General features: G+C 42.4%; 1 protein-coding gene across 1 annotated transcript; it reads right to left on the bottom strand.

Moving 5' to 3' along the window:
* Positions 1-2,371: 2,371 nt before the first annotated feature.
* On the bottom strand, positions 2,372-17,727 carry PSMD6 (proteasome 26S subunit, non-ATPase 6). The gene is made up of 8 exons (XM_004738302.3): positions 17,490-17,727; positions 16,599-16,804; positions 12,919-13,064; positions 12,450-12,669; positions 12,241-12,349; positions 6,908-7,076; positions 2,717-2,794; positions 2,372-2,581 (listed from the first exon to the last, which is right to left on the bottom strand). The coding sequence occupies exons 1-8, from the start codon at positions 17,632-17,634 to the stop codon at positions 2,485-2,487; spliced, it is 1,170 nt and encodes a 389-aa protein (XP_004738359.1). The 5' UTR covers positions 17,635-17,727; the 3' UTR covers positions 2,372-2,484.
* Between the last annotated feature and the right edge of the window lie 423 nt (positions 17,728-18,150).

The following is an 18,150-nucleotide window of genomic DNA, read 5'->3' as shown; positions in this document are numbered from 1 at the left end:
AGTTTGATCTTGATCAAATACAAAAAATTCCGTTTTCAGTTTATTCTATAAAAGTTGGCCGAGGTGGCCCAATTTACTCACCATATGTGAGTTTTCTCCTAACACTCCGCATACTAAGAAACATGTAGTATATTTCAGTGTTTTAGTAGTGTTTTCACATAGAGAACTGCAGAAGTAGCCCGGTTGCTCCTCTGCTGTGCAGATGAGGGGAACAGGGTCCGAGAGAGGACGTCCTTTCTCCCTGCATCACGAAGCCAGTGTGAGGAGAGCTGGGATCAGAATTTGGTTTCTCTCGCTTCAGTGTCAGTGCTGTTTCTCCCATACCATACGGCCTCATTTAAAGAGTGTGTGTTGGAGTCTTAACTTTATTTTCATCTCCAAACAGATACTTTGAGACTAACAGTGTTCCCCTGGGACTTGTAATTACATGGAATAACTTATTAACATGTAACATGCTCCAGTTTTGTATTAAAAACTGCATTTCAATAGGATTTATGTGGAGACTGCATCTCCACATACATGTATAGAGCATGAAAATGTTGACAGTAGCTGTCCCTGCTGGGTGGGAATACAAGGCCATCCACGTCAGTATTTTGAATGTCTTTTGCAGTGAGCATACATTCTTTTTCAGAAAAAAAAAAAAGGAAAAAATTTACTCCCTCACCTCAAAGCTGTATTGTTCCCATGATAAGTTAGTTACTCTACTGGACCTTTAACAGCTTCTGGAGTTTACGGTTTCCCTATCTTGAACTCAGAAGGGAGAGTATCTGTTTCTTTTCGCTTCCCTTACCTGTCATCCTCGCTAATTTTAGGCAGTTGGGCATAAATAGTGAAAGAAAAATACAAGTACATTTTAAGCAAGCAGAGTTTAAAAAAAAAAAAAGTTTTGAGAATCCCCATTCTGGACCAGGAGTTAGTGTAAACCTTGAATGAAAGGCCAGAATTGCTCTGTGATCTCATTTGTCCCAGTGGTCTTAAGAGGTGGGAGCCCAGGGAAAGGGCTGTTTTTAAGAAACGGACGTTTGCATCCTTTTTTCCTTCAGCATGAACTGCAGTGAGTCAGTTTGCTAAGAACAGAATTCTGATTTTTACACGGAGACAAGGAACACGGTGAGTTCTCAATGACTACACATTGGATTTCTCAAATGGCTCTGATTTTCAGGATCATGGGTTTAGAGTACTTCTGTTCACATTTTCTTCAAGAAATTAGAGTGATCATTGTTAAGGTTTTTATAAATAAGCGTTTTCGGAAATCCGTAAGTGGATATTCTCAAATGCTAAAGGCATATCCAGCATTTTACTAGCCTGCCATTCACCATACGGCGCCCACGACGCCTCCTACAGCATCACTGACGCTCGTTATGGTAATTCTTCTAAGACATTGCCATGAACTATGCCATGAACTGTGCCGTTGGCAATCATGCTGATTTCCCAACCTTCATTATTTCTAGTTTACTTACGTTTTTATCATGAATGAATGTTGAATTGAATCACATTATTTTCCATTGACTGAGAGGTTTTCTTTTCTGATGTTAATGAGTCATTCCAGTTGGCTCATAACTAGAACAGCATGTAAACTATAAAAGCAGACTTCTCTTGCCTGCCTTTTACAGTACAATGCCATTTCCCATTCTCCTTTTAACTCAGCTCTATCAGAACGGCCTTGTCAGAATGGCATCCAAAAAGTTTGGGGTTGTCCTAGACTTTTGCTCACCAGGTCCCCTCCCCTGCCGCCCCCCCCATTCTTATCTTTGAGCAAAGCAGGCTGCACCCCCACTATCAGGCATTCCCTCTGGCTGGTGCCACTTAGGTCAAACAGGGCCATTCCTCAGCTTAAAACCTCCAGTAACGAACTTTCTTCTCCCAGATATTTTCATGTCCCTCCTCTACTTAAATGTCACCTTAGGAGAGCTTTCCACACCCTACTTCACTGTCTCCTTTATCCAGTTTCTGATTATTTTTTCTAGCACTTAGCCCCATCTGACTCACCAAACGTATATTAAAAAAAAAAAAGAAGAATTTTGTTTTCCTTACTATGGTTCTGTTTGTTGGTGGGGGGGAAATCCCATCATCATTATTGACATAGGTATTTTGTTGTTTGGTGAGATTGGCAGATTCTGGAATCCACGGTTATGGTTGCCTCCTCAAAAGCTTCCCTTTTTTCTGAGGGAAAGCTTAAGATACATTTCATTTATCTTCTTTTGCGTACTAAGTGGGAGATACTGTGTTTAAACACATACTATATGGCATATATTTTCTAAAACTCAGGAGACTTACAGTAAGACATGAAGGGTTTGTGTTATCCCTAGTGTACTACTCAGATTTGAACTCAGGCGCTGTAGTCTTGGATTACAGTCTCAGAAAAGTAAACTGAAAGAAACAACAATGCAATATTTATTTTATACAGCTGAACCGGGTACATAGTAAAGTAAGCTATAAAAATTCCACAGTTATCTCTAAAGGAAATCCTTCGTTTACATGGTTTTACATATTAATTACTCTGGAAAGTTTCTGAACTCTGTTGAGTAGCAGATCTCCTTTCTTGATAGTTTCTTGGTACTGCCAGTTCTTGCTATCAGGCCTATAAATAAATTCAAGAAAAAAATGAATTATTTACCAGTCACATTACTCCATAACACAAGTTGACCTACTTTTAAAAGACACTTAAGAATGCCCCTTATTCTACCACACAAACGATGCACAAACTTAGCAGTACCTGTTGGTCTCCACTATTTCGTTGACTTTATCTATTTTGCAGTGTAGTCTCCCTGCAGCAATAAATCTGGAGAGCTCCCTACAATAAAGAGCAGGGAGAAAGGGGCATTAGTAGGAGCATTATACAAAATTCTTAAACTGCACTAACTACCCACTTCCATTGCTGCCCACGGTAACCTTCCGTCGGCTTCCAGCCTGCACTCTTGACGGCGCAGCAGCTGAGAAGACTGTTGCGGGCAAACCGCGCAGGATCATCCCAGAACGGTAAGAACATACTGAGGGCAAGTGTCAAAGAATGAAATCATTAAACCTTCGCAGAAAAATAATACGGAAAAAATGAAACAAGAGCAGATGATGCTTAGGATTTTCAAAATTAAGACGAAAGAATATGCCACAATAAATAAGCATCAGGAATGCACAGCTGATATTAATCTTTGTGAAAAAGTGTTTCTGAATATCTATGTACAGTCACAACCCAAACCTCAAAATTAAGATAGCTGTAACATGCTTACACATAAACCTCAACAACAGCATTACCAATGAAACACTAGCAAAGATCATCTACCAACAAGGAGAAAAAGGGCTTAAAAATATACAAGAGCTAGATGAAGACTTTACATGGAAAGATGAGTGCTTTAAAATAAAAATCTACTTATAATAGAACTGTTAAGTTTAAATAAAAATTATACTCTCCCAGATACTAAAACATTTTGCTCCCAGCACATAAACAACAAAAGAGAGACTCTAAATCCTGAACAATTTTCTAACAAAGATGCCATTTGAAATCCATTCGGAAGGGCTGGTTTGACTGGCGATGAGACAGCCTCTCTGTGACAAACCCCAGAAAGAAGCCTGCTAAACCTGGTGATGTAGACACTGTCCACGTAGGTAATACCACCAGAACCAAGTCACGAACTAAATGACAATGTGGACAGAAGATGTCTGCAGTATAAACTGGGGGGGAGGGGGACCAACAAATCAGACAAATGGCTCGTTAAAACACAGGCAAAGTACATACACAAAAAAGATCAATTTCACTCATTAAAAATGCAAATTAAAGCTGTAATGAAATGCCATCATTCTGGGGAGAACAAAGCATAATGCAGTGTTGAGGAAGGTCAGAGACAAACACAGTGTCTCACACTTACTGGAGAGGAAGTGATATAATTAGATGAGAAAGTGTGTTACTTGGATTTGTGCTTTTAAAGTGTCAAGTCTCTTACCTAATTGCCCCAGTAGGCAGTGGTGAAAGACCCACTATGCCTTCTGTACTAAGTTGTATAAAAAAAAAAAGCCTACGAAAAGGAACTAATTAATACTTAATCTTGGTAGGAAGAATGAGAAAGCATTAATGTTTTTAATAAGGAAGTGTATAATTTTGGAAAATCTGGTTGGGAGCTTCAAAAAGCTGGAAAGACAAAAAAGTTATTGGGCTGGAGGTTGTCCTAAACTAGCAGGCACGGCTGACAGTCACAGAGCAAGCTTTATTTCTATAGTCTCCATCAAGATACACCTGGATCCAAGTGCTACAGTGCCCAGTCTTTTTCAGCTGTTTCTGAGTTCTGTTACTGAGTGGCTTTCTAAACTTGTGTTCTTTTTCCAGACAGTTAACTTCTCCCCGCCTCACCCCCACACCAAGCCCAAGACAGGGGGAACCTCTGATAGTGGTTCTGACTTACAAAGAAGCTACAAGGCCAACTCTGACTGAAGAATGCCCTCTGCTGTGGTGAGGACAGACTGCTCCATTCTAGGAGCCTAACAGCTGGCACGCCTGAGCTCTCAGCGTGGCGGCTGCCCGAGGCCCGCATCGCCCCGCGTCGCCGGACCAGAGGCCTTCCCGTCACCGCCGCCCGGACCACTTTGCGAGAGTCCCGCCAGCTAGCTAACTCCAGAGCCAGGCAGTGGACGCAGTGCTCCTCTCAGTTCCTGTACACACTGCCACACACTCTAGCCAGTACACTACGCTACTGGTTTCAAAGAAGTGCTCCCACAGGTATTTGTGCTATTGCTTCCACTGGGAAAGCACTTTTTTCCTTCAAAAATCTTATAAATGCAGCGACACCAGTCTAAAGGTCCACAGAAGGCATCAGTGGATGTGTCCGATTCTCAGGTACTTCAGTCAAATACGAGGACTCCTCGGTATGCTCATCAAGAAGGATCTGGCCACAGCTTCCTTCCTGGTTACCACACCATAATTTAACTCCTAACGTCCTATACCTAGGTTTCCATTCAAGTCCCATCCCCAGCTCTAGAGCCAGAACAGTTGTCATCTCCTCATGTGCCAGTCACATCCCAGGATAACTCCTCTTCCCCAGCCGTAGGTATTTCTCCCAAGTCCTGAGCGTGGCGGCTCACTACGGAAGGTATGCAGTCATGACGACCCAAGTGCTTACTGAATAAACATCCCACCAATCCGATTTACATCCCATGTTCCAAAAAGAAGACCTACCAACAAAACCGTACACAGTGCATGGATTTCTAACCTTAAACCTGTCAACAGCAGCGTTTCCTCAAATAATGGCCCCTTCTATTCTCCCCACAGTATCTTACTGAGTCTAAGGAAGTAGAGAAGTGGAGGAAGGGTGCAGAATCATGTTCAACTTAACGAATCAGACCCTCCTTAAAAAAGGATTTCACCGAAAATGATTTTTATAAGGGAGGACATAAAGAATCTAGGGAAACCCCTATGTGAATTGGGTATCAGAAATTTAAAACAAGATCTTTAGTAGGTAACCGCTAGGGCTGTGTGTGTACATACAACTTTTTTGCCTTTAGAGTTGGTCTGCAAACATGAAGGGAAAAAACTGAAATACCCATCCGAAATGTGAACAGAGAATTCACATTCAAATAGAGTAAGGGGATTTCTGGTAGGGACTGCTCCATAGTTTAGGTTATACTTAAGATCTGTATCTCTCATCAAATGTACATATGTAAAACCTCAAAACAAGCCTATCAATAAATATTGAGATGCATGCTAAAGGGTTTAGGGATGAAGCATGCTAGTGTCTGAAACACTCTGAAGTGCTTAAAAAATAGGATGGGCAGATATGTGATAAAACAGCATGCTAATTACAGAATCAATCATGAAAATAGCTAATTCCTTAGAATTTCCTACATGTTTAAAATTTTTCATAATAAATTAGAAAAATCAAACCCCTAAAATGAGATTTTTTTAAAATGAAATATACCATCACTGAAATTTATATGACCATCTTTTCATGTGGGCCACTGAAATCTACCATTAGCACTTGACAAGATCTATCTTTGGGAACCACTGATCCAGATACGGTAAGGACAGCACATACTCAATGTGTACGTCTCCCACACTCCACTCCCACCACCCTAGTCCAGACCACCATAATACTGCTCCATGAGCTACTGTACTCAACAGGCCACAGTCTCCCTGTTCCCCTGTAGCCTGTGTAAGATAGGGTTTCACTATCACTCTCATGCTTAAAATCCTCTAATGGCTTCCCACAGGACCTAGATTAAAACCCAAGCTCCACACCACAGCCAGCTAGGCCCTGCACAGACCTACACATGCCTGAGTCGCCCACAGCTGCCCCTCTCTCGCCACTACCACTCCACTGCAGCCACACGCATCTTTTTGTTGCATTTTATTATCTCCAGAGATTCAGTTCTATCTGAAATTACCTTATGTATTTATCTGCTTACTTGCTAACTCTCCCCATATAAAAAGTATCAAATATTAAAGTCTGTGACAAGGACCTTAGCCAATGCCAACCATACAGTAATGGCTTAGTGAGTATTTGATGAATCATTGATTTAAGGGCTAAAAGTCTCACTTTTAACTAATGTGACCAGAATTGCAGCAGAAACCAAAAACAATGAAGGTATTATCAGAGAAAACATGCCCTTAATGTGAAATATGAGAGAGACATCTAGGAGTCATCACTATAGCAGCAGTGTGGGACACAATGCTACTGTACAACACCTGGTCTGTTACCCTTTTGCAAAATCACTTAACCACTCTACAACTCAGTATCCCATCTGTTCATAAAAGGGGCACATCATGAAGGCAGAGATGACAGATGATAGTTCTGATAACATTTAGAGAAAAAAAAATTTTATAATTGAATGAAGCAATGTAAATGGAGAAAATGTATAAGCTGAGACATTAAAAGGTAACTTTCAGAGATATGCATTAACATAATAAATTATTTATACTTACTGATCAATGAATTCCACACCAACACCAAAGGCTTCTGCCATATAGCCAAGAGTTAATGACCTATAGGATTCCAGCAGCTGGCTGTATGCGTGAATTCTCATCTCTCGTACATAGTATCGATAATGAGGGGCAAAAAGCCAGTCCTTTTTCATTTCCTGTTCCACAACAGCTGCAATGAATAAGATGCCAAATTATAAGAGACAGCTCTTAGAAATAACGAAGAAAGACTGAATGGTAAAATGGACACAGGATACAGATAAGCCATCCACATGAATTAGTTTACCAAATAACCACAGTGTATCACTGCTCAAAATAGTGAGGATATGGCAGTAAACCAAAAGACAAGATTCCTGCTGCCACAGAAACTAAGTTTTCAAAGAGCAGAGATAAATGACTTAACAAGATACTTATAGTAACAAATTCTGTGTGGAAAGTAAGAGTGACAGGGCAACTAGGAGGACTTCGCTGGACTGGGTGCACAGGGACAACCTCTCTGAGGAGGCAGGCAAACAGCTGGAGGCAAAGAGCAATGTCCACAATGCAGAAGTGCCCCTGCTCTTCCTGCCGGGCTCAGCCCCAGAGAAGAAAGGAGCACAGATTCAGCATAAAGCAGCAGGGGGGCAGCTACAGGCATATGGAAGGTGAGCAAGACAAAAGAACTAAAAATAGACGTCTCTCTGGCTTTAACAAGAACCAAATCCCTGGAAAAGAATTTTTGTTTTGTTTTCTGGTTCTGGAGATCTTTTGGAAGAGGGCAAGGCAAGGGAGATTCACAGCGTTCAAGTGGATTCACCTACTGCACATCCAGGTGAAGATACCAAGGAGGAATTCAGACATGGGTCTGGTGCCCACAGGGAAGTTTAGGGCTGGAGACATGAACTTGGGAATCACTGCCACCCAAATAATAGATATGAAGGTGGCTCTTCATATGTATTATCTCACTGATAACAGAATGAAGGTAGAGACAAGGGTAGTGACCAAGTCTGAGGCAGTCCCTGAGAGGTCTAACAGAGGATGAGGTAGGTGGTGGGTCTGGGGAAAATAAGGGTGTGTTACTGTTCAAGAGAACAAAATTGTGGCAAGATGCAAAGGCTGTTCAACATCAAAAGAGACCAGGATGAGCAGGCCAAGGCAGCACATGGTTTAGCAGCCTTCAACCAAACAATGCTCATTCTCCCAAATAGTAAAAATAAATAAATAAATGCATAAACATCAAGTCATACTGTACAGCTTAAACTCATATACAGTGTTATATGTCAGATCTTAGTAAAACTGGGAAAAAAACACAGCAAGAAAACCTGTGAAAGAGAATGGGAAGAAAAATGTTCATCAGGATGGGTCATACACCTAAGCCGAACATAAAGTATCTTCTATCATTTGTGTGCCATTTAAAAAACTCAAGAGTTCAATAAAAACTATCCCTGGAAACAAACAAGAAATGAATAAAATATGAATATCTTTTTCTTCTCTCAAACTGGCTAAGAGTGGGGGGGGCTCTCCTCAAATGATGTAAATTGAGGGGTGCCTGGCTGGTTCAGTTGGAGTATGCAACTCTTGCTCGAGTCAGAAGTTTGAGCCCCATCATGCGTGTAGCAATTACTTAAAAATAAAATCTTAAAAAATCAATGTAAATTAAGAGAGGCAGAAACTGAAATCAGCACAGGGAATAGTCAAATATTAATTTTATTATGAAATATTTTAATATTTGGTAATAATTTAATATTTGGTAATAAATATTATAATAATATTTTAATACCAAATATTACCAAAATATTACTTTTGTACGGTGACAGGTGGTAACTAAATTGATATAGATCATCATTTAAAAATGTATATGAACATCAAATCACTATGTTACACACCTGAAATTGACACTGCATCTCAGTTCTACTTCAGTAAAAAAAACCGTGTAACTATAAACTGGCACAGGATTCCTGGAGGGCAAAAGTGATCAAGATGTATTTTCACTTTGTAACATTCACTTTCTTGGATTTTTTCCCCTAACGAAATAAGTGGTAGAAAAGGTGAATTATAAGAGAATGTTCAAAACAAAGTTGCTCCCAACAGGAGTAAACTGTAAATAGCACAATTTTCTGTCAGTAGAGGATCAAGTGTGGCACGTTCATCACACTGAAATAGGTCTCTTTAAGAGAACTACAGCTCCAAGGAGCTCCAGCTGTTTGATCTGCCATTACGTCTGCAGTGTCTGATACATGACAGGTAGTTAAAAATCCTTACTGATTCAATGACCAACTCTTTTTCTACAGTCATGAAAAGGTATTCACATTAGACTGTTAAGAGAAAAAAACCCTACTTGGAAAGCAGCATGTAAAATACACCCACCTATGTTTAACAGTGTTACATGCTTCTATCTCTGGATACAAATGTCCCTGAAGGACACACGTGAAACCGGATAGTGGCAGTCACCTCTAGAGAAAGGACCCTGGCAATTGTTGGTTAGGGAGAGCTTTTCTTCTTTATATGATACCGTTTGAGATTTTTCCATGGGTATGTATAACCTTGGTATACTGTTTCCATTTCTTTCTTTTTTTTTTTTTTTAAGATTTTATTTATTTATTTGACAGAGAGAGATCACAAGCAGGCAGAGAGGCAGGCAGAGAGATAGGAAGAAGCAGGCTCCATCCCAGGACTCTGAGATCATGACCTGAGCCGAAGGCAGCGGCTTAACCCACTGAACCACCCAGTTGCCCCTACTGTTTCCATTTCTTAAAGCACATTTAAATGTACAAAAGGTTTGGAAAGATACATAAAATCTTAAAATGGTTATTTCTGGAAGAATTTTGTGCGTGAACACGTGTATGGATCTGGGAACACGACTTTCTCTATTTCTTTTTTTTTTTTTTTGAAGATTTTATTTATTTATTTGATGGAGAGAGACCCCAAGTAGGCAGAGAGGAAGGTGGGGGTGGGGGGGAAGCAGGCTCCCTGCTGAGCAGAGAGCCTGTTGTAGGGCTCAATCCCAGGACCTTGAGATCATGACCTGAGCCAAAGGCAGAGGCTTAACCCACTGAGCCACCCAGGCACCCCTCTCTATTTTTAATTTTAAAAACAATCGGGTATTATCTAGAGAAGGATGCAGTTTCCTTTTTCTAATGAAATATTTTAAAGTATGTACATACACTATGAATATTCTCAGGGAAGCAAAAAGGCTTACAAAACTAAATAAATCCTCCATGTCTCAGTATACTAGAGAGAATAAATGATATAAATAAAGACAACTGTCATCAAAGAAAATGTAACTATTCTGTCTTCTGCCTTAAAATATCTGGAAAATGTATAAATTTGGTAGTGATAAAAATTTCACCTACAATGTTCAAATAAAAGATTGCTATTAGGAGGGGTGCCTGGGTGGCTCAGTGGGTTAAGGCCTCTGCCTTTGGCTCGGGTCGTGATCCCAGGGTCCTGGGGTTGAGCCCCACATCGGGCTCTCTGCTCAGCAGGGAGCTGGCTCCTCCTCTCTCTCTGCCTGCCTCTCTGTCTACTTGTGATCTCTGTCTGTCAAATAAATAAATAATTAATTTGGAAAAAAAAAAAAAAACCATTGCTATTAGGAATAGGGGCAGTAGGAAGAGATTAATATCTACACAATTTAAAGGTTTCCCAAAGCCATGAATTTCATTTTTTTTCCTCACTTTCCTTTAAAATTATTTAATGAATTGAACAGATTTGCACAGACCACACAGTAATGTACAGGCAATGTACTGGTGTCAAGTTCATTACAAAGATTAAAAAGATTAAAAAGAAAATCTCCCAATAATTCCAGTTAGCAGAAGGAACAAACTAAGAAAAAGTCACAAAATGACATACTATTTTAAAAATGGGGCATATGACCAAAAAGCACACCAAAGATGTTCACCATCAGATCAGAGAAAAGCCAATCAAAACCACCAGATACCACTTCACACCCACTAAGCTGCCTATAATCAAAAAGACACAGTAACAAGTACAGAATGTGTGGAGACTGAGACCACACTGCTGGTGGGAATGTAAATGGTGTAACCGCTCTGGGAAACCGTTCAGCAGTTCCTCAAAAAGTTAATCAAAGCATCATCGTATGACCCAGCAGGTCCATTACTAAATATGTATGTATCCAGATACATACCCAAGAGAAATGAAACCACAGGTCTACATAAAACATTAGACAAATGTTCCTTACAGCTTAAAAGGGAAGACAACACAGATGTCTGTCAGTGGATGAAATGGATTGTAAAAATGTGGTTTTTCCATATAATGGAGCATCCTTCAGTCATAAAACTAAATGGAGCCCTGACACATGCCACCACACAGATGACCCATGAAAGGATGATGTCAGGGAGAAGGAACCCGGCACAGAGAGCCACACAGATGATGACGCCATTCCTATGAAATGTGAGAGTAAGAACATGCAAATCCATGGACACAGAAAGATCAGTGGTAGTGGGAGGAGGAACGGGAAGTGACTGCTCAACGGGTACCGATTTCCCTCTGCAGAACGACATTCAGGAATTAGGTATGACGACTGCACAACCTTGTCAAGAAAATAAAGCCACCAAATTTTACACTTGAAACTGGTGAATTTTATGGTATGTAATTCATATCTCAGTTAAAAGGGGAGGCATAAAATGAGAGCTCCCCAGGAATGAAGGGAAGGGGTTCATTCTGATGAAGGAAGAAGGGAAAGGCCCCATATTTGAGCAGAAGAGTGCCAGGAGAGCCGCAAGCATAAAAAAGGAACAACTGTGCAGTACGATCTTGTGTGCAAACACGCCTGTGCACACGTATGAGAAGACGAGGCCACGCAGGTAACTCATCATACCTCAGGGGCCCTGTTCCCCTATCACATAAGGTAAGTAGTATGAATTCTCATGAAGCAGTCCCAACTTTTACGCCTGGAAAAAGCACTCCAGAATCACTAGGCCAAAATCCACTTCAAAAATAGAATAAGCACTGGGGTACTTGGGTGGCTCAGTCAGTTAAGCATCTAACTCTTGATTTGGTCATGATCTCAGGGTTGTCAGATGAAGCCCTACGTGAGATTTTCTCTCTTTTTTCCTTTGCCCTTCCCCTGCTCTCTCTCATCCTAAAATAAATTTTAAAAAAATTTTAAACTAACCTTTAACAGTGTAAACATCAATCTTACCTGGTGGGTCATATAAAAACAGGTTACAGTCTGCTAACATCCCCTCCTAAACAAAAAGGGGCAAAAAACTGAGCCCCGGTAATTAAAGACCTGTACAGTCTGTCACACACGTGAACAATCATCTTAGTTCTCTGCATACAGGATCAGGATTGAGATAAAGACAGATTATCGAAATAAGCAACTCTATCCTTACCTAAGGACTGGAAGAAAACTGAGTAACGACACTCATAGAGTGAAAACAGGTACTGCCGGACCGCTGGAAGGCTGTGCAGCACTTCAAGGATCTCGGCTCCTTTAATCACCTACAAATTAAAAAAAGAACGAATGTAGCTTTAATGTGTATTTAGGTTAGGAAAGTATGGAGTAATTTCTAAACATGAGTATTAAAGATTCAGGCATTACCTTTTCCCTGAGATCTGGTCTTTCTAAGGCAATCATGCTGACATAGACAGTGTAAGTCACAAAGGTCTTGTAATCCATAAGTTCATAGGATGTGAATGTTGAAACTGTGTCAAGGAAGAGTTCAGCTGCCTGTTTGAAATCACGAATAGCCACACAGTAAAGACCCTGATATACCTTTAGGCGGTTTCTCCTGTCCCAGTCTCCTCCTTCCTCTATTAAGCTATAAATAAAAAACAGTAATGTCACAATCTGGAAACAGACAAGTCCATTTTTTGTTAAGTGTTGTGTTCTTTTCAAACAGAAAACAAGTTGAATCAAAAGGTAGTATTTAAAGAAAATATTCTACTAAATAAGCACGTCAATTATTTCACCTAATTTACTAGTTATAAATAAAACAGGTAAATTTCTTACATCGGTTTCTTATTTATAGCATAATTACAGGGAATATATCATCATCGTTAAAAAGTACCTTTTGGCCTTCTCTGTGTTTCGTGTGATGAGATCATTATCCATATAAAATAACCCAATCCTAAGAAGATAGAACACAATATCCAGTCGGTGACCCAAGGCCACAGTTTTGTCGTATGTCTTGCGAAAGGCTGTCAGAGCACCCTCCTGTCAAGAGATCCAAGGCAACAGGTGAAAAAGGTTAATTTTCAAATGCTACCAACTATGTGGAATTCTCTTAACAAAGGGTAGAGGGAAGAGGTATGAAGAGAGAGAAAGTAAGATACCCATGAACTGGTAACTATTGAAGCTGGGTGGTAACTGCACGGGGCGGGGGGCGGGGGGGTTTCTCTCCACTTATATAAAGTATAAAAAAAATACATCAGCTATGCCTAAGCATATACTTAACATTCTAAAACATAGGAAAAACAGCCACAATTTATCCTCACTTGTTCAACATTCGTTCTTGCACATATTCAGCATTTTTTTCCCTAATTACAATGTTACTTTCCTGTAAATTATTACACTACTTTAAGGGTAATGGAAGTTTTACCTTAGTCACCATAATAATACAAAGGAGTATTCAAATATACAAGTCTGTATCAAAATACTGTGGAATAAAATGTTCTATTGCTTTAAAAACACAAACATGAATAAAATCAATTGTCAATACATGGTACTTCTTAGTCTGTATCTGAGTTTATGTAATTGTTGAGTTACACCTCATAAATTAATAACAGGGGCTAGCAAAACAGTAATGGGCAGAGCTGGCACTCAGATCGTGGTTTTTAATACAACTCTCCACTCTCCACATGCTAAAAGAAACCAAGGATCTTTGAAGAAATGGATGATTCCAGGTTTGGAGAGTAAAAATAACAGGTAAGCCTGTAACATCTTGTTGTATGAGAAAATAAGACCAGGGGCACCTGGGTGGCCAGTGGGTTAAAGCCTCTGCCTTTGACCCAGGTCATGATCTCAGGGTCCTGGGATCGAGCCCTGCATCTGGCTCTCTGCTCAGCAGGGAGCCTGCTTCCCCCTCTCTCTCTGCCTGCCTCTCTCCTACTTGTGATCTCTCTCTCTAATAAATAAATAAAATTTTTAAAAAAAAGAAAAAAAGGAAAGAAGACCAAGGAGATGTCAAAGACTTCTCAAAGGAGCTTCCACTAACAGGCATGTAACAAGATGAGCACCATAATGACCATGATCAGTGTAACACAGTGAGTAATAAAAATCCATTACGTAACAGTTAATAATATATTTAAAATGAGAGTAACAGGAGAGGAAAAAAGCAAGCTCTTTTAAAAAGAATCCTACTTAATAAACACGGAAAATGACATAAGCCCATCATCGATTTATAAACTCCTGATATTGACTCAAGCACATCCTTGTCGAAATTCCTCAAATCCAGAATCAAAAGCTTTAGTTTCTCATTCACCTGTAATAACCTATCCTCTCTGAAACCAAACCACAGGGGTGCCTGGGTGGCTCAGTCCTTAGGCATCTGCCTTTGGCTCGGGTCATGGTCCCAGGTCCTGGGATCCACCTGCATCGGGCTCCCTCCTAAGCGGGAGGCCTACTTCTCCCTCTCCCACTCCCCCTGCTTGTGTTCCCTCTCTCAAGCGCTGTCAAATAAAATCTTTAGACTTCTCATTTGAGAGAGAGTGCACACACTCATGGGGGTGGGACGGACAGGAAGAGAATCCTTAAGCAGACTCCCCGCTGAGGACAATGCCTGTTGTTCCAGGGCTGGTTCTTAGGACCCTGAGATCATGACCAAAGCTGAAATCAAGAGTCCGAGGCTCAACCTGAGTCACCCAAGTACCCTCTATTGCTATTTTTAAACTGTTCTGTAGTTCCCAAATTTTTTACAATGAGATTTTAAATTTACAATAAAAAAATCTCGTTTTAAATCTAAAATGGTGGGGCATCTGGGTGGCTCAGTCGTTAACTGTCTGCCTTCGGCTCAGGTCATGATCCCAGGGTCCTGGGATCAGACACACCATTGGGCTCCCTGCTCAGCAGAAGCCTGCTTCTCCCTCTCTCACTCTCCCTGCTTATATTCCCCCTCTCACTGTTGCTGTCAAATAAAATCTTTGGGAAAAAAAAAACTTAAAATCAATCAATCAATCAATCAATCAATCTAAAACGGGGGCACCTGGGTGGCTCAGTCAATTGAGCATCTGCCTTTGGCTCTCACGTCATGATCCCAGGATCCTTGGATCAAGTCCCACAATTGGGACCCTGCTCAGTGGGAAGCCTGTGTCTCCCTCTGCCTGCTATTTCCCCTGCTTGTGTACATTGGTTGCTTGCGTGCTCTCTCTCTGGCAAATAAATAAATTTTTAAAAATAATAAATAAACCTAAAATAATAATAGTTCTTATCAGTAACATTTGAGTTCTCTGCCCCTATCTCTAATCTTCACTAAGTAGGAACTGCTCTACCACATTTCAGATGAGGAAATGGAGGGTCCAGTAAATGGTAATTACTGAAACCGGAGCGCTAACCCAGGCAACCTGATCCACGAACCCACACTATTACACTTTCTTCTACTAATGCCATGACATCTGTCATCTGCGTACTTCAGGATACACTGCTTAGAATTAATGACATTCAAAGCCCATCCTCCTAACCACTATTAACTGCTAAATTAAATTCAAAAGATGTAACACCTGTAGGCATCTGTCTCATGCAGTGGATAGGAAAGTATCGATCAGGCTGGCCACCATGTGGAAGAAATGATGGCCACATATATTGCGTCAAAAATCCTTCCTTGTCCCTTGTCTCTATATCCTAGAGAACACTAGCATACATCCACAAGGAAGCACATTCCAGCACGTTTCTACATCGGCTTGCACTAGCAAGAACAGCTGAAACCAACATCCATGTCCATCAGCAGTTGGAGAGCTAAGTAAACAGCTAAAGAGCAAAGTAAACTTTGGCACAGCCTTACAAAGGACTACTAGCTAGCAGTTAACCGGAATACGTACCCCGTTTATGTATCTTAAAGGGGAAAGAGCACGATACAATGCTTAATGAAAAAATTAACAGGACGACATGAGAATATTATGGTCCCACTTTATTTAAAAAACCCTTTTCCAATACTTTATTTTTAATATCTACGTGAGGTTCTAATTCAGGACCCTGAGACCAAGGGTCACATGCTTCATGAAGCCAGGTAGGGGCCCCTAAAAACAATTTTTTAAAATATAATCCCGCCTAATTTTCATGTCTGTCAGCATGCAATAAAACAACTTAAAAAGGTCACCTTTGAGAAGAAAGGGAATAAAGAAAAATCAAATAAGAACTTCAGCATTAACTGTAATGTTCAGTTTCTTATAAGGAGACTATTAGTAGTATAAAGTTTTTAAATTCAACAGAACCAATGTTTTCCAACCAAGGGGAGAAAAGTGCACTACTGAGAATGATCCCAATTTTGCAAGAGCAGTGAATCAAATCTCTGCAAGTGCCCTTGAGTTCTGACTGGCGTGGACACAGAGAAGAACACACACACCTGGCTGAACAGGGATAGAAAGAAAAAACTTTTTCTTGGCTCCTTTTTGTGCTGATTCCCTAGGCCCGGTAAGCACATCACCCGTGTGCTTGTTTTTTTGTTTTGTTTTGTTTGGAAAGGAAGTTATTTCCTTAAATAGTGCCTCTCTGCCACTAGGCAGAGAGGGAGAGAGGGGAACCGTCTCCACTTGCCTTGTCGCCTATCCGGCACAGGTACTCAGCCTTCGCCATCATGGCATCCCGGATTTCGCTCTCTCCCAGGTTCTTCTCCGCATCTTCCAGCTCCTCGTCCAAACGTTTCAACTCCTCCTCGTTCGCCTTCTTCATTTTATTGAGCAGGTCCGTGTCCATCTGCCAGTCGAGGGATTTGCACAGGGCTTCGTAATAAGGAGCCATGTCTGAGAGCCAAAAAGAGGGCCGTGACTTAGGAGCGGGTGCCCCTGGCACCCTCAAAGTCAGGGTCCACCCCCGTCTTCCACACACACACACACACGCACACAGACACCCTGTCGAGTCGACCCCTCTCCGCCCCGTGCTCAGGAAGGCATGGCACAGAAGAGCCTGGCAAAGGGCTTGGCAGAACGTAAACGTCTGCTGCTGGGAGACGGGCATCGCGGCCAGTCCTGCTGGCCTCCCGACGGCTTCTGCTCCAGCAAAGCCTTCAAGGGGAAGCCTCTGCTCAGACACATCCTCAGGCACCGACGTTCAGTCTACGCGGCCCAGGGGCACTGACTGCCAGGGACGGCCCCCGACACCGACCCCACGCTTCCCCGTCCTGCGGACAGCTGCCCTCTCCTACACGGCTGCCCCCCAGCCCGCCCGGCCGCCCCCAGAACAGCAAGCCCGGAGCCTCTCTTCTGCGCCTCGCTCGGAGCTCGACACAGCCCCCCAGAGCTGCTTTCAGAGCAGCAGGGCCCCCACGGATGCAGATGCAGAGATGCAGACCCCCTCCGAGAGCAAGGCTGGAGGGCCCCGGGGTGCTCGCGGGAGGGTGCTCCCCTTCGGGGAAACATGCCCGCAGCCTCCGGGGCGCGGGGCCAGCCCAGGCCTAGGCCGCTGACTCGGCGCTCGCGCGGGACTCACTGTTATCCCGGACGGCCGCCATCAGCTCGTCGCGCACGGCCGCGTCCCCGCGGTGCTCGGGCAGGCTGAGCAGGAAGCGCAGCTGCGCGATGCGCAGGTCGGGGTTCTTGGGCAGACCCTCCTCCTCCAGGTTCTCCAGCGGCATCTCGGCGGCGCGGTTAGCAACACAGGGCGGACAGCAACTCAGCGCGGACCCGCGGCGTCTACGGCAGCGGAAGCGGGAGGAGACAACGAGGGTGCCCGGCCGCCTCCAGCCCGGCTTCCGGTCCCGGGCAAGCCTCCGCCAGCAGCGCCTCCTGCTGGACAGACCTTGGAACACCTCACCCGGCCTGTGCGCTGGCGCCCCCGTGTGGTCCCGAACGGTTTTCCCTCGCTTCGGGCCGCGACAGTCAGTCTCCGAGTACGTGTTGCCCAACTCTGAAGATCGATTTCCCGAAACTCTCCCTCCCCTCCCTTCCTTCTTAGCTAGTCTGCTTTTCATTCTGTTTAACTGACAGGAGCTGGCAAGCTTTTGAAATTTTTCAAAATATCATCATCAGCACCAACAATAAAAATCTCTGTGCACAGCCCTAAAACCCATGTTCTTTCCGCTAGTCTAAGAAAATGGTGCCCAGAATTCCGGTCTTAATACAACAACATTAATATTTCGTTTATGCATTAT

The sequence above is a fragment of the Mustela putorius genome, unplaced genomic scaffold (genome assembly GCF_011764305.1).
Source record: "Mustela putorius furo isolate JIRA1106 unplaced genomic scaffold, ASM1176430v1.1 tig00000095_pilon_pilon_pilon, whole genome shotgun sequence".
NCBI lineage: Eukaryota > Metazoa > Chordata > Mammalia > Carnivora > Mustelidae > Mustela > Mustela putorius.
This window is presented reverse-complemented; position numbering and strand designations above follow the sequence as displayed.

Bases quoted from the DNA above. Each gene is read 5' to 3' on its own strand.
- PSMD6 (XM_004738302.3), bottom strand. From the start codon at position 17,634: ATGCCGCTGGAGAACCTGGAGGAGGAGGGTCTGCCCAAGAACCCCGAC. The intron at 16,805-17,489 runs GTGAGTCCCGCG...TTTGGCTCTCAG, and splicing joins GGCGGCCGTCCGGGATAACA to ACATGGCTCCTTATTACGAA. The intron at 13,065-16,598 runs GCAAGTGGAGAC...ATCTCTTGACAG, and splicing joins TGTGCCGGATAGGCGACAAG to GAGGGTGCTCTGACAGCCTT.